This window comes from Rhipicephalus sanguineus, chromosome 6 (genome assembly GCF_013339695.2).
Source record: "Rhipicephalus sanguineus isolate Rsan-2018 chromosome 6, BIME_Rsan_1.4, whole genome shotgun sequence".
NCBI lineage: Eukaryota > Metazoa > Arthropoda > Arachnida > Ixodida > Ixodidae > Rhipicephalus > Rhipicephalus sanguineus.
In genome coordinates, this window is record NC_051181.1 from 8,395,497 (window position 1) to 8,416,040 (window position 20,544).

The window sequence follows — 20,544 nt, forward strand, 5'->3', positions numbered from 1 at the left end:
GAGGTCAAACGGCAGCTGGCGGAATTGGTTTACGCGAGTGCAACTGAGAGTGGTAAAAATTGTCAACACATCGTATCTCCGCAAACAGTTGCCTACTCAAGGGAAAACACCTAGAACATATATATCGTACAAATTGCTTAAACCCCACTGCTCACCCCTGGCACACTATAAATAAACTGAAGAACAGTAAACAAATAAATGATTAAATTAAATCAACAAATAAATACACATAAATAACCTGCACGCTTCACTTCTGGCCCACGCAAATAGAGGGAGAATTTGTTTAAAGGAGGCTGCGCTAAACTCAAAAATTATAAATAAATGCACAAATAAATGAAATAAATCCATGTCTTCACACGGTGGCTCGAGAACTCACGAACCAAGCCATTGCGAACGTCGACACCGCTTTGACCGAGGACCCACGTGGGGAAGAGGGGGAGGAATGCATGACTAGCTACAATGAAATAATGCAGGACTACACGCTAGGAAGATGCAAATAGCCACCATCACACAACCGATTAGATAAAAGGCAGGCAGTTGCAAACAATGACTTACCCAAAGCCAGTTATCTTTTGTCTCTATGACCCCGATCTCTATTTGACAAGATGTGCGATGCAAGGGCAACACTGGGCCACATACTATGGGAGTGCTCGAGCTTGGACAACAAAGCACACAGAAACCACGAGGAGGCAGTATCGAACCGCAGGGCGCGCTGGGTGGAGGCTCTGCTGAGCTCCACATCAGGACGACAGTGGGTCCTCCAGCAACCACCCAGACTGCCCACCCTGAACTTTATAAATGAAGTTATATTTCATCACCATCATCATCCGTGTCTTCGCTGGTCATCCACCCTCTCCTCTGTATCCACGGCAGCAGTGCTCATGCATGTTCATGCACCGCGTCCCCAATACGGACCCAAGCCACCCAGGGCTTGTGTTCGCATAGCCCCTAGTGCCCTATGGGGAGAAGCAGGGAAACAAGTGTGTGTAAAAATTTCGAAGCATTAAAGTGGAACCTCTGGCGCCCAGTATGAAGTTGCGGAAAAAAATAATACAGTTGAGTGGAAAAAATTTATCGTAGTGGGCGTTTGAAATATAACTGTGGCTGCTCCGACCAGGACACAAACTTTTATACCGAGATCACATATTAAAAAAGCAAGCAAAATATTTCAATATTGCCACGCAACTGGTCCGGTGCACGTGTGATCGCTGTCTTGCGCAGGCCGTGCTATAATGTCTAAGAACATTCCAGATTGTAGTAGATCATTTTGTCAAGATTGCGCACACAACGCGAATAGTCAAGATTATTCCAGAGCTAGCGCAACCACCAGTGATAAGGCTAGAAAGTTCTATGCATGATGTATAAAAGACTGCGCATACCAGCGATGTTCGGTTCGTCGACTGCCGACGCTCTGTTCGCCACTATCAGTGTACAGTGTGTATTGCTGTAATTTGACTTCCTGTTTCCTAGCCACAAGTTCGGCCAAATATACAGTTTCATCTTGGTCATGCAGACTGCTACCTTCATCGACGTCACGACCACGTGACAATATGAACCCTTGCACTCACGTGTTCAAATGCGGTGGGGCCTTTTAGACGGTATTCACTGCAAGTGCAATAGATACATACCTGGACGTGCTGGTGGAAGCAACTACGAAAAAACCCGTCAGCATATTCCCACCAGTCACGGGGCTCTTCTATGGACGTGAAGCTCAAAATATTTAATATAGTTACATAAACCTGTTGCTTGTTTTCCCAGATTTCATTCCGTAATGTCCAAAAACAGAAGGAACAGACATTTTAGTGGCACACGTGTACTTTTCGCTGAATATTACCTTAACTGTGTGCCGTGCGGCGCTTGAAACGAGCTACCAGCAGCATTTCTGGAATCCAATGAATTGGCCCCACACCTGATCGTCACTGATTGGCCTAGAACTTATGAGGCTCTTTGCAATGCGCATTTTCCGGTTGAGCCAACTTGCACAATGGAAGCTGCATCGGTACCGTGCATGGCGTCGTGGCTGAATTGGAATGCACGCGCGGGCGCTGTTTCGTCCGAGGTTGTTGTATGGTGAACTCAAAATCAAGCTGCACATGTTTTGACGCACCAGTGGTGTGATTGCCGGTGATAGACACCACCAAACCCGAGGCTACGGAGCAGTTTGGCACAGTTCACGTCAATCTTATTGGGATGGCACAGGAGTGGAGTCACTGAGCTCCTCAGATGCTTCAACCTGTCCCACTTGAAATCGACAGCAGAGCTCATGAGGTCTGAGAGAATTTTTTTCACGAAGCGTCGATAATAGAATAACAGAGAGCTGAGCTAGTTGGTAAGTATTCATTCTAAAAAGACAGGGCGTGCGAACACGGACACAAGGAAGAAGTCAGGACACCACAAACGCCGACTAACAACTGAAGAGACGCACAACGGCTGAAAAGAAAGAAGGCACGAAAACTTATCTGCGCATGCCCGTGCAACAAGTGAACCTATCAATCCGGCACGCGTGGCGGTCTACGTGGAAGATAACTGTTAAGGCATTTGATTTCATCTTTATGCAAGTTAATCGACGGTTGGCTCACGCATGCGCTACCACTATTCTCGATATGCCATGCTTCAATCATCAGGCGCGTTTCTTCATTTCTATGACGGTACAACACTGCGCATTCATCGAATTTTGGCGTGCACTTACAATCTCGACAATGTAAAGATAGATTAGAAGGTGAGCCTCCTGTTATCGATCTGTTGTGTTCCAACAATCTCTGGTTAATGCATTGGCCTGTTTGTCCTACGTAGAAGCGGCCGCAGCTGAAAGGGACCTTATACACCACACTCGTACGGCAATCAGTGAACTTGTTTGTCTGTTTTATGATACAAATATCGGTCCGCTTCTTGTCTTTTACTAGCTCATTCTTCCTCTGCACAGCGGCACAAATCTTACCTAGCTTATTGGCCGCCGTGAAAACAACATTAACGCCGTATCTACTTCCTACTTTCTTTAGCCTGTGAGATACCCAATGAATGTACAGTATACCTACGACACGTTTCTTCCTATCGCTTTCTGCAACCGTGCTCGGACTTAACACAATGGACTTCTTTAAACGTTCAGCAACCGTGGCTACTGCATCACGAGGATACCCTATATCTAAAAGACGCGTAACCTGTGCGTTAAAGCTATCACTCATTTTGTGCTCACACGACTTGGTGAGGGTTGATTTAAGGCAAGACATGGCGATGCCGTTTTTTACAACCTTCGAGTGCTTCGACGAAAAATTTAACAGCGGTTTCGAAGATCTAGGAGAATACTGCCAGCACACGTGGTCCTTCTGGAACGTTAAGGAAATGTCTAGAAATTGTATTCCATTATTCTGAGGCATCTCTTTAGTAAAGCTCAGCCCACCTCCATTTACTTCAAATTTTTCGCTCACGGAAGTTACTACCTTTTCAAAGTCCTCACCACTACAAAAGATCAAGTAATCGTCCACATAACGAAAAACCTTAATAACCGAATTACCTAAGGCACCTTCCAAAAGATTGTCAATCTTGCTAAGGTATAAATCACTAAGAACCGGAGCAACCTTAGAACCAATACATATCCCTGATTTCTGCACATAAACGCCTTCCTTCCAACCTACAAGCGTCGACTTTAAATACATGGAAAGGATTTCTAGAAATGCCCCGGTAGAAACACCACATTTACCGGTGAAAACCGTTTGGTGCGCTTGTTCGTTAATACATTCATTAACACAATTTAAGAAGTCCTCATGCGGCAAAGAATAATAAAGGTCTTCAATATCCATACTAAAAGCTTTACAACAGCCGGGGTTCTCCTCTGAGAGGAACTGAACTAGCGCCTGAGAATTACGCATACGAAAAGGGTCTGAAAAACTGAAAAATGTTAAGCAGTTCTGCAAATAACTAGATACAGCGACTTGCCAGACATGGCGACTTGATAAGCATGGTTGGAGAAAGCGATAGGAAGAAACGTGTCGTAGGTATACCGTACATTCATCGCGTATCTCACAGGCTAAAGAAAGTAGGAAGTAGATACGGCGTTAATGTTGTTTTCACGGCGGCCAATAAGCTAGGTAAGATTTGTGCCGCTGTGCAGAGGAAGAATGAGCTAGTAAAAGACAAGAAGCGGACCGATATTTGTTTCGTACACCAACAAATTCACTTATTGCCGTACAAGAGTGGTGTATAAGGTCCCTTTCAGCTGCGGTCGCTTCTACGTAGGACAAACGGGCCGATGCATTAACCAGAGATTGTTGGAACATAAGAGATCGCTAACGGGAGGCTCACCTTCTAATCTATCTTTACATTGTCGAGATTGTAAGTGCACGCCAAAATTCGATGAATGCGCAGTGTTGTACCGTCATAGAAATGAAGAAACGCGCCTGATGATTGAAGCATGGCATATTGAGAATAGTGGTAGCGCATGCGTGAGCCAACCGTCGATTAACTTGCATAAAGATGAAATCAAATGCCTTAACAGTTATCTTCCACGTAGACCGCCACGCGTGCCGGATTGATAGGTTCGCCTGTTGCACGGGCATGCGCAGATAAGTTTTCGTGCCTTCTTTCTTTTCAGCCGTTGTGCGTCTCTTCAGTTGTTAGTCGGTGTTTGTGATGTCCTGACTTCTTCCTTGTGTCCGTGTTTGCACGCCCTGTCTTTTTAGAACGTCGATAATAGGCATGTAGACCACGAAACCGGCACACTGCTTTCTTGTGGAAGGGCTGAGGAATGTTTGCTATGACTGAGGGTCTGCACAAACTCCACACTGGCTGATGACGTGTCCCAGGAAGAGTAGGTCCTTGCACACAAAATGGCACTTTTCCAGTTAAAAGGTGAGCCCAGATGACTTCCAGTCTGTTTTGAGCACCCAAATACAGCACCACGTTTACAGCGCTCGGAAACATTTTCGCATGTTCACTGCTACAGATGGTTCCCCCATGATTGCCGACTGGTATCGCAGAATTCCTAGCCCCGACATGGGTGCAGCAAGGCATGGACAGTCAAACCCACTTATAACAATAATCAAGTGCCACGAAAATTGCATTGTTATAAACGATAATTGTATAAAACGGCTTACATCAAACAAAAAAGTGAAATACAGTCAACTTCCGATCTTTTGGACATGCTTAAAAATTTGGACGCTTTTGCAGAACCGTCACATGTCCCATAAACGTCTAATCTATGTATGAGAACGTTTGACATTTCGGATGCCCAAACTCGTCGGCATCTGATTTTTCTGACTTTCTGCACCTGCACGAACTGCATGTCCGAAACTGCATTAAAGGGACCCTGAAACGGTTTTTTGAAGTTTTGTCAACGTTTAGGCAGGAGCATCCCCAAATCATTCGCACCAGAAATTAAGCGACGCACTGTGTACCAAGGCTGCTACGGAATTTATATCTATACCCTCCTCCTCACCACTGCCTTGCACCCTCAACTCACAGACACTCTGACATCGCCGGCGATCGCAGCGCTCTCATGAGCGCACTCGACGGTTTGAGCTTCGCGACGGGTTGCGCGTAATCTCGGAGGCCCAACAAAGACGAAGCTCGCGGAGTGGTTGATATCTGCTCCGACAGGTGCCACCACACTACCAGCAGATCTTATTTTATTCTCCTGTACGGCGACAATCTGCAACAGCATGCGGACAAACAAAAATAATTCGAGAACGGTCATCGATAAGCGTAAACTCGGGCAATGTGGTTGTGTCTTCAGGGGTGAAGTTACAGCCAGAAAAACGTGGATCGTGGCGTTGAACGGATAGCGAGAGCGCGACGCTCATTGCAGCGACGAGCTGAAGGGATTCCGCTCGCCAGATGCCTCACGAACATTGCACGATGTCGCAGCTTTACAAGTCACCAATTGCTAGAAATTGCTAGATACGTGGTACACAACAAGGCTGGGGCAATTAATTATGTCCAAGAAAAGAAACCTCAAGATAAACACTCTCGCTCAGCTCACGTCAACACGGAGTACGTTGTAACACAGGCAGACGACGCTCGCTGCCCACAGGAGGTTCAGTGACGTGTACTGGACATATCCAATCAGATCAGCCGCCTGCGTGATGTCGCGCTTCCAATACGACGCGCACTGGAAGTGGGCGGTTTGAAAACGCGTTTGGCTGAGCCGCTGTGATCGGTGGCGATTCGCAGCTTTAAAGCCTTGTAATAAATTACACAGTTTTCGCACAGAGCTTAAATCGGTCTGTAAATGATCCTTAGGACTTGTTCTACCGGCTCAATGTGTTCGTACATAATCGTCAAAACCGTTTCAGGGTCCCTTTAATTGAAGCCCCCTCCTCTGCCGCGTGTGTACGTTCGAACCGGTGCTTACGCAAGTCGATCTGTCTGCGGCCGTAGTAGAGTTCGAAAGGTAGCTCTGCCGCACTGCCGAAGTGTAATGGGGTGAAGCTAATAAAAAAAATCTTTTACAGATAAGCACCGGAAATGTGCGGAGGCATGATGGCGGCAAACGCGCCAGTACAGTTTAATCGCTGACAGCACTTAAGAAAAGCATCTTCATCTAACTGCTCGGCAGAGCATGTGGCCTGGTGCAGTTGTTTGCGTACTGAGTGCATTTACAGTATAACCTTGTTACAACGGATCTGTTTATAACAGACATTCGGATATTACATACCAATTTACGGCATTACGCCAACCTCCGTATTTGTTCCATTGATTGAGCTTCATTTACAACGGATTCTAGTACAACGGACATTCGGATATAATTGACTAAAATGTCAGGCCAGCAAGGTGGTCAGGAGTCCTTTAGAGCGGACTTTTCTGCCACGGACATACCAAATTCAATAACTTCCGACTTCAAACATCGCTTAGCATACTTTCGGGACGGGAACAGCGCGCCGCGGATATTGACGTACCGATTTAAGCACGAAGGCCGCCGACCTCCGGTCTGTCAATGATCAGATATGCCTAGATGTAGCGTCAAAAAATCGGCGCGCAGCGTGCTTAGTGTTGCGTTTTGGGACGCTGACGCGCGAAATTGCTAGCCGTTGCCACCGCGTCTCCGAGCGGTCGCTGCGCGGCGAGCGTGGCCAGGGGGTCCGCTGTCGATGCGCAAAATGTCCATCCGCAGTTCTGAGGAGCCAGCGGGCGATTCGTTGCTTGCGACGAAGGACATTGCGGCCTCGAAGGACATTGAGACTATCGAACACCTCCTGTGCGTCTGCCCACGATACCTCACACAAAGAAATTCAATGGCGGCCGTCTTGTTGTCATCGAAGCAACAAGTTTCAGAAAAAGTTCTGTTGGGACCACCACCATGTCATCAGTGCGATATTCTGAAAGCGCTGAACATGTTTTTGCGCGATACAGAGCTCGACGAGAGACTGTAAATAGTTTTTGGACATTCAAGGACTTACTTCGTCGCCACTTTTCTCCATAATCATCATCGACATCTCTCCCCTCTCTATACTACCACTCTCCCCTTTCCTAATGCTGAGTAGCAGGCCAGAACACTGATTCAGGCCGACCTCTCAGCTTTTCTGCCATAATAAACCTTTTCTTTCTCTCTCTATCTCCGCTTTCACATGTCCGCTAGCGCGATGTTCTTGCCCGCAAAGTTCCGATTGTTCTTGTACATCGCCACCGTCAGCGGAGTAAGGCCTAGCCACGACATCGAGTAGAAAGCTCGTTTGCAAAGTGCGTGGCCGCAGTGCCCGATGTTTCAGAGTATGTCATGCTCGATTACGAGTACAGAGTTGTCCCGCGGTGGTCTTCGTCATAAGCTCCGAAGTGCTGATAAGAAGAACCTAGCTCTAACAGCGGGTCCAACGAGTACGTCTGCGATGTTCACGACGAGTGCGGCGCGCTATCGTAAGCTGATGATTGAGCTTCCGCTTGCAGCTGCCAAACTAAAGCGTTCTAAATTATCGTCGACCCGTGAACACAGAACGAGTGCGAATGCGTCACTAAGTTGCGCAAGTTTCGACACCCGCGACCTCGCGATGCACAAGCAGCAGACAACGATCCCGAAGCGGGCATCACGGCAGCAGCAGCCAATCGGAGGCCTGGAATTGAACTTCAGACATGTGCTTTTTGTACGCTTTTTACTGAATGGAGGAGCTAGCTGAAACAAAGAACTTGAACACGGAGAAATGCTCTTTACGACGAGTCCAAAATGGTGGCGTCCGGTTGCGCCGTTGCCGAGCTATAATTTTGAAAAACGCTGTTTTTTTTTTTTTTTTGCTGTTTCCGCAATTTTATCCAAGTCGGCAGACGCAAAAAAAATTTTTATAGCACTTCTACGTAGTTTTCAGTGAAGATATTTTGGAATCAGATAGAAAATGGGCTACAAAAACTGAAAATGCGATTTTCCAAAAATCGCATTTTTTTGGTCCCCCGTTAAAAATAAGATTATGTTTGTGACTCGTAATTTTCTCTGGTTATAAGACCCATTCAGCGTTTACGTAAAAGTCTGTTGTAACAGTACTTGGATTTTACATACTCCCTTTACAACAGACCAAAATCCTCTTCACTGTGAAGGTCTGTTGTAATGAGGTTATACTTAATAGGCGATAACCCAAAGGCGCGGCCTTTGGGCCGTTAATGCTGCCTCTTTGAGCGAGACCGCTAAGCACGCTGCACAGACGCAGTGCCTTCATGAACGAAAGCAGCTCACCATCGCCACTGTAGTCGGGAACGGAGTGGGCATGCCATAACGAATGCTTTCGTGGCAAACGCATGCGTACGATACAGCAAGCGCCCTGGCAGTGATAGCGTGACCTTTGTAGGCGACGTGCTGCACAAAGGTTGCTGCGGCAGCCCATCAGCTTTAGACATGCTGGGGTGAGATTGCCACAAGTGTCAAGCCACGTGCTTCTCCCTGCCTGGCACGAGAAAACCTCGTGTCTGTCAGCCGTGCTTGTCTTACACCAAGTTCGCAGAACTGCACAGAATGAGGGGCGAGCGAGTTTACTGTGATTGCAGGCAGCGCACTTGGGGCGGTCCATTGGTATTTTGATGGGTGGGCCCATTCATGTTCAGAGGGGTGGAAGGGCGACACAAGGCTGTCGATTCTGAGAAGGCTGCAGGACAGCTGCTGTTGTGCGAGTGCGCGGCGGGGCTGTAGCGGCTCGAATTTTTCGCTTTCTTCTTTCTTTTCAAGGATTTCATGTTCCATTCCCTTTCGGCATGGACGCCTAGCACCCTTACTTCATTGTTATAACCGATAATGCGGCATGGGGGCATTGTAGTTAGCGGGATGTAATTATTTTACCATAGAAAACGTACAAAAATTCACAGTGCAGCAGCTTCTCATTGTTATAACCGATATATTGTTAAAATCGACAACATCATAAGTGGGTTGGACTGTAATATCTCGCAGAATACCAAACTGATTCGGCGCATGTGTTACACTCACAAGCATCAATTGCCAGTGCTCCGCCACTGCAGGGCTGCAAATCGCACAAATTGCATGGCTCGCACTAGACGACGGGTTTTCCGTGTTGCTACTGTTTGGATCTCTCGCTACACACTAGACGACGAGTTTTCCGTGTCGCTACCGTGTGGATCTCTCGCTACCCACAGACTGCCGTTGTACGGATGCGGCCTGCGATACAAAATGTAGAATTGAGATTTGGGCAAGTTAGAATTGGTCATACATCTTTCCCTTCTGAGCTTCTGCACCAAGCAAAGCTACCTAAGCTCCGCGATAGAGCAATAATACACCGGTCGAAGTTTTTTTGCCAATTGTTGAATGGCCACTTTAAAACTAATGCTTCAGCTTTCACTGCTATAAAAGAAAAAGGGAAAGTGCGCCAAAAACACGACCTGATCTTCAAAGACTATTTCTGCCATATCAATACCTTCAGTTTTTCATTTTTCCCTCGCGTAATAAGAGAATGGAATGCGCTTGATTCAGCTACTGTAGCACAGCCAACAATTAATAAATTTCTAGAAAGTGTTGAAAACCTCATGTCGGTGCTCCCGAGTTCTATGTGCTAACCTACTCGCGTATGGGTGAAAGCATTTACACTAGGGGTGTGCGAATATTCGAAATTTCAAATATTTTCCGAATAGTGTTTGCTATTCGATTCGATTCGCACTGGAATTTTACTATTCGAACTTCCCAAAGACAAATGCAGTCAACGTCCGATTGAAAGTGACCCCTTCAGATTTTTAATATGCTTCACCTCATTACACTCTCGTATTGCGGCAAAGCTGCCTTTCAAGCTCCGTTACGGTCGAATTTTGCCAAGAGAGTCGAAGTCCGATTGGAAGTGGTCCCTAGATTTTCAATATGCTTCACCTCATCACACCCCCATATTGCGGCAAAGCTGCCTTTCAAGCTCCTTTACAGTCGAACTTTGGCAAGAGACAGTCAACGTCCGATTGGAAGTGGTCCCTAGATTTTCAATGTGCTTCAGCTCATTACACTCTCGTATTGCGGCAAAGCTGCCTTTCAAGCTCGGTTACGGTCGAACTTTGCCAAGAGACAGTCAACATGCGATTGAAAGTGGTCCCTAGATATTCAATATGCTTCGCCCCATCACACCCCTGTATTGCGGCAAAGCTGCCTTTCAAGCTCTGCTACGGTCGCAAATGTGTTAACTCAAGAAAACGCTGGTTCCAACATGGAGAAGAAACATGTGGCAGAGTTGGGGGCTCAATTAATGCTGTTTTGGACCTGAAATTTGGGCAGGAAGTCCGAAAAATTGGAAGCCGAAGCTTTTTAGCATCCAAAATTTCAGATGTTCTTATATATGGACGTCTACGAGGCAGATTTGGAACTCCGGACTTGAAGGGAGCACATCCTTGTCCACCACATTAGTTTGGCTTCCACAGAAGTTGAAAGAGGAGGAGAGGCTGAGGAAATGGCATCTCTGCCTATCACGTGTAAAGTGTTGTCGGCAACACTTTGGTTGCACCAAATCATGTACATAAATACAATTCGGCCTCTACATTGCCTCATTCTTGATAAGAAAGACAACTATGAAATATGACCCCACCAGCGCTTCATCAACCTAGCGAAAAGAAGCACTTTCATGTTGCTATCTCACCAGAACATACTTAGGGATTCTTTGCAACTTTTTCTGTAATTTCACTTCGAATTATTCGAAAAATGTTGGAGAAATATTCGAAAATTATTCTAAAGTTATTCGATTCGATTCGCACTCAATCTTTATTATTCGAATTCGCTTCGCACCCAAAATTTTTGCTATTCGCACTCTAACGTTTTATTTTATCTTCTTCATCTTTTTGTTGTACGCAATGTATTGCTATGCTTGTATGTTGTGTACATTAGTAATTCCCATGATTGTGACGCGTGCACGTGATGATGTCATTACTCTTGTGTGCGTTTTATTCTTATGTACTCTTGTATTGGCCACTGCATTACTTTGCTTGCATAATGTTTGTATCTTTTCCACTCCTGTAATAACCCTCAAGGAGGGTTGACAGTATTCTGTAAATAAATAAATGGGCAGCGCAAAAATAAGGACATAAAAAAAAAGCTGCGGTGTGTTGTACCTTTTCTTGTGTCCTTGTTTTTGTGTTGCCCATTTCAAGGACGACACAAGATGGGATGCAAATTTTCCTTGTCCAAGTCAAATTAGGTGCTAAATGGGAGTGGGTTGCATTCATTCTGACCACAGATCTCTAATATGCCCTTCACGGAATCTTTGGGTTCTGCAGAACCCAGGTTGAAAGCCCATGTGCTGGACTAAGCATTTTTTCTAGGGAAATTGAGATTGTTTCACAATTCCTGGCAGTTCAACAGCAAAGTTGAAAGAGTGCAGTGCCAAATGTATGAATTGCAAACAGACGTCTAAGACTACATAAAAGAATGGAACACACATGACAAATTACGCTAGCATTATGGCAGCTTTCCCAGTGATGTAGCCTACTGCACAATACATATAAGCTCACACGTTTCACATATTCTGCTGTGGGGATGGCAGTAGTGGTCCAGCCAGTTGCAGGAAGAAAAGCAGTTTTGGGGCAGGCATAATGGAGTTTTGGGATCACTTAAATCAGTACAACAACAAGACTGCAGCTTTTCAGTGCACATTCTCATTAGTCTGCAAACAGGAAATACTGCTCTGAGGAAAACGAGGACCAACAGCCAGAGCCTTCAATGGCACCAAATAATGTTGTATGTTGGCTTCACAGCCACATAGTATCCGATGTTTGTTGCAGTTAAGCATTAGTGAAGAGGTGAGCATGGCCCATACAGTTTTCAAAAGGAGGCAGGAGAGTGACCGCCCCTATGCAGACGACCACCCAACTGCCTTGGATCCTCCACCACTGGCAGGGCTTTTCAAATTGGGTTCCACGAAAAAGAACTGCGCTTCTGCGAATCTGCATACAGTTGTCTTCCGACTAATTTACAGAGTTTAATAACTTAGAGAAATAATTTTGCATTGCAGTTTAGATCCATCCGCACTGCCTTGTCCGTCAGCAGCCAGAAACTCAAGTGGCAGAGGCGCTCCAGAGTCGTCATTGTGCAATTTGTGGACGTGCACACACAGTGGCTCTGCTGAGCACACTCGCAAGCTTGACGTGCAACAAGGGGGTTGGATGGAGTTAGGAAGTTTTGTAGGCTGAGGGTTACTTGCAGCAAAAGGGAGAGTTGGGCTAGTTGGTTTGCGTTCATTTTGAAACAGCGCAAAAGGCACAGAACAAGACTTGACACTCATGTTGGTCTTCTTCTCTGTCTTTAGTCTTTTGCACTGTTTCGAAATGAGAGTTACTTATCTGGCTTTTTTTTTGGCGATCAATGTCGATATTGGCTGTTCAAACGGCGTTTTATAACGGACACGTGAGCCCAGTTACGCGTTACAGTAGAACCTCGATACGTTCGCGCATAGTACAATTTCCCGGCTCCTACGCTCGAAATTGTGAAATCTAAAGACAACCCAATAGAGCTATGTGTAACACGTTCCCGGCAAATACGATTATTTGGCAGTAACGCTCAGCACCACGGGAAACGGCGGTTGCATGATACGTTCTGCAGCCAGAAAGTCACCATAGTGACGTGAACAGCGCGTATAATACACAAGGACGAAGAACCGACGAGAACTAGCATTGTGTATTATACGCGCTGTTCACGTCACTATAGAATACCAACTAGCCCGGTCACACACCTTGCTTCAGAAAGTCTCCTTCAGGTGTGCAAAAAGGGCCCTCTCGTGTGAAGCGCTAAGTGGCAGACTGCTTCCCTGCAGTGCCTAATTTCCCACCCTCTGCACCTGCTCTGCTTTGCTCATTTGTCCCCTCCGCGTCTTCTCTGGATTACTCAACCGTCCCCTCAGCCACTACTCTCTGTCAACCACACACCGATCCAATGGCAGGCAGCCACGCTGGCAGTCAAAATCTTCAAACGGCTGTAAAAAAATGTCTTTTCTGTAGCACTTAGCATGATTTCGTTGAGCACTGCAAATCCTTCATCCGTAGCACGGTACGTAGATACGTATTCGTTCCACACACTTTTGTTCAGACCCCATGACTACAACAACAGCTGGGAGAATACTGCGCAGCTAACAATCCGTCACAAAGAAAGGATGCTGTCGTTTGTCCAGTCCACCATGGTTTGGTACGAGACCTACGGAAACGCACACGCCGCCGCTGCCCACAACATGCCGTGCCCCGTAACCATAGCAATGCTACCATTGTGCCCAGTGGATATGGCCGATAAGACATTTCCTCCACACTCTTCTCCCAGAGAGCGTTCATTTTTCGGGTGCACTTCCAGTCGGCGTTCGTTTTGCTTTGGCTGGACAGTTCTGCCTACCTGCGGGTCGCCAGAATCTGCCAGGACAAATTTGTTCAGGAATAAATCTGGAAGGTTTCTGGCTATCAGATACCAAAATGAGATGATGCGCGCTTGCCGCCATCTTTGTGAGGCCTCAACGGATCGCAGTGCAGGCGCTTGGGGACTTCACCTTTGGTTGCCATTATGACTGGCGTTATCTTCTAAGCCTGTTCCGCCATGCGAGATGGTGCGATTACAAGTGGCAGCAAACGTACCGCTGCATGTCTCAAGACAGAACGCAAACTGATCAGCGCGCATGTGCGACACAGTACGCGACAACTGCAAGAAGTTGTCGCTTTTGGGGACACTGTCACTTCTGCGAGATTTCGCATAGTGTTGTACTGCGATTCCTACATGCACTGCGCAGAGTTGAGCTTGTTAAGCAGAAGGCGCGGCAGTTTTCTTCACAGATGGGGTGAATCGCGCGTAACCTTGCGAACTTGCGTGATCGTATCCCCAATGAGTATGCTCGACAATATCACTTCCGCACTTCGGCAAACCTAGCCCCATATTTCCGAGCGGCAATGCAGAAAGAACCGACGCTCATGCAACGCAAGCTTTCGTTTGCTGCCATGGTGGTAGCGTTTCTTTTAGGGATGGGCGAATAGTAAATTTGAGGTTCGAAGCAAATCCGAAGCGAATGGTGATTTGGTCGAATAATTTCGAATCGAATAGTTCGAATAGTACTCAGCACATATTATTAAGAAAAATGAGCATTTTTGTCATGACCCTTGCACAATATTCTTAAGAATTGGAACTAGGTATGAGTGAATGTCACTTTTTTGGTTTGAAATGAAGTGGAAGAAACCTTGAAATAGTATAAAAATTAGAAAAGCAGTAGGGTGCAAGTTATAAGTGGTACAATGCGTTACAATTTAAAAATTACTAGACTTAGCGCATATAAGCCCATATAACATGCTTTTAAACTAAAAGAAAAAGATACGTACATTTAACCTTCAAGTGTGGATTCGCAGCAGTGCAGATTTTCCCTGAATGGGTGGTTTCACGGCACAGCAACCAGACACTGCAGTGAAACCACCTTTACAGAGAGTTATGTGTGGTCAAATATATACATATATTCGTTCATTTCGAATATTTCGAAATTCCGAATAATGTCAATTCGTGTCGAAGCGAATTCGAATACTTTAATATTCATTCGAATATTCGAAATGCCCGAATATTTGCCCATCCCTAGTTTCTTTACGTTTACACTGGTTGTCCCAGCGTTCGATTTTGCAATCTTTGGGTTGTCTCAAGATTCCACCACACGTGGCCACGACATTGTTTCCTGTCAAGACCAGAACTAGCTGGCTAATCTCTGGCTGCCAGAAGTTCAAGAAATCAAAGAGTCCCATTACGTTTTTTGCCTATGCACCTTAATATGGGGCTTGTCAGCATCAATTTTTACTGTATTCGGATCGTACGGTTTCCCGGATGGTACGCTTATTTTTCGCATTTTTTCGGAAATGTATCAACAAGGTTCTACTGCATTTGTAGCGTATACAGTGTTCTTTGTCCTCGTCTGACTTGCACCTAGACATATGCATAAGTATGTTTGACCAACTAGCACAAACCAAAGCTTTGTTATTTGTGGCTCAGTTTCGCAATCAAGACGTGCACTTCAATGCGAGCGAGTGGCAGCGCCACCACTTCGTGCCAGACTGGTGCTACAGGGGCACTTAGGCTGGGCGTCACTATAGACATACTGAAGCACCTTGCGCAGTGCGATTGAACACTTTTTAGCAAAATATCAAGCAAACTTTTGCATATCCAAATGCTCATTTGAGTGACAACGCACCTAAAACCAATTGCATCGCAAGCATGCGCTGCATTACAATAAGCATGGCGACTTGGGAAACAAATCACCTGTCTAAGCTTTAGCAGCAGTTTCTGATCAAGAACAATGAGCTTCCCGACTACAGACAACATGGTGAACCATCAGTAATGAAGATTACATGTGCGCACTTTGGTTATAGGCCGATCATGATGAGAAAAAGCACATTGGTGGTAAGATGAAGATGGGGAGCTGTGTGTCTTGGGTGCCAGAACAAGAATGTTCTGGGCTGGAACCACCCCAGTGCCATTTAAGCAGGCAGAATAGAGAGTACTGGTGCACCAGCAGTGTAAGCAGTCAACATGCTTACCTTGGTGGCAAAGCGGAGCGAGTTGATCGTCTCACTGATGTTCTCCTCGCGCGGAGAGATGTTGAGGAGCATCAGTGTCTTGCTGTTCCCACCAAGGCTGTCCATCAGCAAATGCGTGAGCTTCGAGTTGCGGTATGGCACATGGTCATCCTGCGTGGCACACACAAAGGACAGCACCGATGGAGTCCCTAGGGTCTAACCCAGGGGTTCTCTGGCAACCTCAACGGCTTCTGCAGAGTGCCGGCGAATCCCTCAATGTTTTTTTGACACGACAAAAATAGGGAGGCGAGGGAGTGATGACGCTTATAGATCCACCTTTCATGACTGACGCTGCAGCATTATTATCTTTGAAGGCCAACTGCAACGAAATCTGACTTGGACAGAATTAGCTCGGAATGCGTAGTATACGTTGGGTAAGTAATGATAATCGGTGAAAAACCTTGCAGTCGCGTACTTCATTTATAATCGGTGCTCTAATTATAAGCTAGCAAACGACACGGATCCCTAGCGGTGTGCCCGGGCAAATCGGACACAAACGGAAATGACGTGAATCGCAGCTCACAGCTGCTCGGGAGCAGAACCAGCAGAACTCGTTGCAACCAAATCCCTTTCTTTTCTGCGTGACGCTCCTCTACGAGCTAACTCTTTTGTAGGAGGAAATGCAGGGCCGTAGGCTGCTAGAACACATATGTTACTGACGGGACCAGCTTTCACGCTCTTCCAAAAAACGTAAAGCTCCAATAGCTGCGGGTTATCGCAGTGAGGTGAAAGGAATGTGAGCTATCGAAGAGCACGGTACTATTGGCCTGGTGTGTGACCGATGGCGGCGCTGCGAACGGCGCTTGTATGACGTCAGAGCGGGGATTCGCGCACTTTCGTCTGCTACATAGGCCCAGCGCCGTGTTGAAACCACCGTTGTGGTAAATCTCAATAAAAAAGCAGTTCATAATAGAACTTTTTGTTGGGCTAGTTGGTACATGCTTACTGAAAAACCAAAAAGACGCGTACCATCAAGGAAAAAAGTAAGGACAGGACAGAAAGGGCGTCTTCCGAATTAGAAAGAGGGGAACAGAAGGCAGGGCCCACTATAGAAGAAATGTAACTTAATAGAACTTTTTGTTGGGCTAGTTGGTACATGCTTACTGAAAAACCAAAAAGACGCGTACCATCAAGGAAAAAAGTAAGGACAGGACAGAAAGGGCGACGCCCTTTCTGTCCTGTCCTTACTTTTTTCCTTGATGGTACGCGTCTTTTTGGTTTTTCAAAAGCAGTTCAGTTGTTATCTTGCGTATGGTGGCTACTGACGCTGTTCAAACAACCACGGGACTGCTTTTAACATTCATTTATAACTACAGCTCTTTGTTTCTTAAAACTGCGGCCGCTTGTCTCCGCGGCGAGATCTGCGCAATGGTGAAGTACTGCTCTGTGCCTCAGTGTAGTTCGTCCGCTCGCGAAAAAGCCGTTAGCTTTCACAACTACTCTAAGGACCCGAAGCTGAAGAAGGAGTGGATCGTCAAGCTAAGAATGGGAATGCGCCCCACGCCTTCATCGACCGTGTGCAGCAATCACTTCGCGGACAGTGACTTCTGCTACCCACCGTGCGCGCCACTCTTAGGTAAGCTTGTGACCGCGTTTAATCGCCTCGCCAATATTTAAGCCGTTTATTGCACGCAAGCTATAAGCATAGGCGACTTACACCAGGTGCGGTACCGTCCCACAACCTGCCGCGAAGGCCCCTAGAGAAGGAGCCGACGACGGGGCCTCCGAATCGCCTCGCACGTAAGCGCGCCTCGTGAGCTCAGCTGAGCGGCGCAGGATATCTGAGACTACGGCTGCATTTGGATGGTGTACATACGTATTTTACTTATAAAGGCAAGCGCGCGCCTAGCAGAGTGCTTATCATAAAGTCATAAGCGAAACCTGTTGCTGCTGTGTAGTGCACATTCTCTAAAAGTTTTCACCCGAGGCAGTGCAGACACTTTTTTTTAAAAGCAGAGCTCTTTAAGCTTTTCGTTTGGCTGCGTGGCGTGAAACTGGATCCAGCTTGCCTTTGCCACGTTAATCTGTGTGGCCCTGTGCGTGGTATAATCAACGATTAACTATTTGTTATATTGTAATACCCATGCGACGGCCCTGTGAGGTATTAATAATATGAACTACGACGTAATATCGGTCGAGGTAAACAGCGCAAAAAACGAAGACAGAGTAAAGGAGGGACACAACACGAGAACGAGGGTTCTTTTCCGCCACCGGGACCAGCTGACAAGGGAAATATTCGAGGCCCACAGAATTCAAAAGGCAGGGCAAAATTGCGTCAGTCAGCAGTCAATTGCCCTCCATGACAATGAAATATCTTTTTTTAGATTATAGTAACCGCTAACGTTGTTAAGATAGTTGCCTCGTGCCACACAGAAGCGTTTTCTTTTTTTGGCCCTCCATGACAATGAAATATCTCCATTTTTTTCCCTTGCCTTGTGAGAGCATGCGCAAAAAAAAAAAAAAATGTATAAAACAGCGCTCGTGTTGTGTCCCTCCTTTACTCTGTCTTCGTTTTTTGCGCTGTTTACCTCGACCAACTATGAATCGTTACCAACTTGCCCAGCTTTCAATCCGACGTAATATCGTTCTCACTGAACCAACATTACGGGAAAACTGCGATCATGGGCATCAGCAGGGGGGTGTGCAACAAGGCGGCACTTGCACACTTGTTTGCAGACGAGAGCTGCAACGGTGATGCGATCTCCGTTGACGGCATCGACCGCGCATTCACCAACGTGGCCTGCGTCGTACACCGCCTCGCCCTCGATGAGGCACCGCGACCTTTCACAAGCTTTATCTACATACTTGTAGATGCTGGAGAACGGCACGCTTACTGAAATATCGAAAGAAACACCCAAACTAATTAGTATCGTACGGCGGAAACACGATAACGAGCGAGAACACTCACATGGTTTCACTTTCTTACCAGCAATGCGGACGGTGGCATCGGCGCACTCGTCGGCCATCCGGGGGATTTCTTGGCCCTGCCGATTGGGCCGCAACTAAAACAAGTTCAAGATTACACCCGAAAACATTCGTTGTAGGCGTTAGTTGACCGTCGCGAGGCTGTTCGTTCGACAATGTTCCCGCCTGAAGCAGACGATCCGCATACAGGAGCAGCGGCTGCTGCAGCGCGGTTGAGAGCGGAGTCCTCGCTCTGACGTCACACGCGACAGGGCGCCACTCCAAGATCTCGAGGCCAATACGCGGCGCACTTTAAGGATGACGTCTTTATGTACGACCGGTGTCTTTTTGCCCAAATACTTTTTAAACTGAAAAGAATTTTGATTCCTGACGCAGTGCCTTTAATATTTAGCCACTGCAAACCCAACAGCGCGAAGCCCTGACCAGCGTTGGAGAAGCACCAGCAACAAGAGGTATTTGTATTAGACAGCTTTAGTATAGCGTAAACTGCTTGCGTTAGCGTGTTTCGCACGCTAAAATCTAGCGTAACGCTATTCGAAAGACGCGTAAGCAGGTAAAAACAACGCCCTGCAAAGCGCTAGACTAGCTGCACCATCTACATGCGAATAATAAAAGCTCCAAAAGCTGATCGGCTCACTTCTAGTTGCGAGTGGCAAAAGCAGCAAATTTCAACAGAAATGTATTCGTGCTCGGTTGAAAGGAATTCAAGCACGTGAGTGTATGTTAAGAAAACAAATTGTGCTACATTAGATATAATGTAAAAGTCTTAGGCGCAGTCAGACAAGGGTTTACAGAAATGCAGCGACGCTTTCGGTGGACATGGGAGTGTGCCAAACCTAGCATCAATATCGAAAACAACGCTGTCTTACCATCCGTAGCCTATCAACGAAGCGAGAATACCCGATGTGTAAACCAGCAGCATCATTTATTGTGAACCAGCGAGTTCTCCAACACAGTGTAGGGCGAGACGATAGGTGCGAAGCGGCAGTCATTGCTTAGAGGAACGCTTTATGGGCATGTATCCGTGTTTTCTTCACGGTGGATGTTTACATACTTTGTTTCTTCGTTACCATCTAAAAAGAAAACTCTGTGGCGCGGCTGCGAAGCGAATACTTCGGAGCACAGAGCAGACGATTCGCCTGCATCAGTCGTTCTGTTGGGCTGCGGTCTGAGTCACTTCCAGTCGGCTGTAATGGCGTCGTTTTTTCTACTTTCGGTATCAAAAATTGCGTTGTTGGCAGGTTTTTTTCTTAGGTAACCACTTGCGTTTTGAAGGTGAAATTTGGCAGGCAGCATTATCTCCAGCCAGACTGCCTATAAATCGGCTTTTTATAATATCTGGGGTTTAACGTCCCAAAACCACCATATGATTATGAGAGACGCCGTAGTGGAGGGCCCCGGAAATTTCGACCACCTGGGGTTCTTTAATGTGCACCTAAATCTAAGTACACGGGCCTCAAACATTTTTGCCTCCATCGAAAATGCAGCCGCCGCGGCCGGGATTCGATCCCGCGACCTTCGGGTCAGCAGTCGAGCGCCATAACCACTAGACCACCGTGGCGGGGCATAAATCTGCTTTTTGAGGTTTGCGAAATTTCGTTGCAATTTCGGCCTTTAATCTCGAAGGCCATGACTGTTGATGCGAAACTCGTG

The 20,544-nt window shown here is 46.6% G+C and overlaps 1 protein-coding gene across 1 annotated transcript in view; it reads right to left on the minus strand.

The window, feature by feature from the left end:
* Positions 1 to 20,544, minus strand: part of LOC119395588 (kinesin-like protein KIFC1) — a 273,777-nt gene that overhangs the window by 11,941 nt on the left and 241,292 nt on the right. Inside the window, exon 14 of the mRNA XM_037662566.2 lies at positions 15,928 to 16,077. Within this exon, the coding sequence (XP_037518494.1) occupies positions 15,928 to 16,077 (150 nt within the window). The remainder of the gene's footprint in view (positions 1 to 15,927; positions 16,078 to 20,544) is intronic.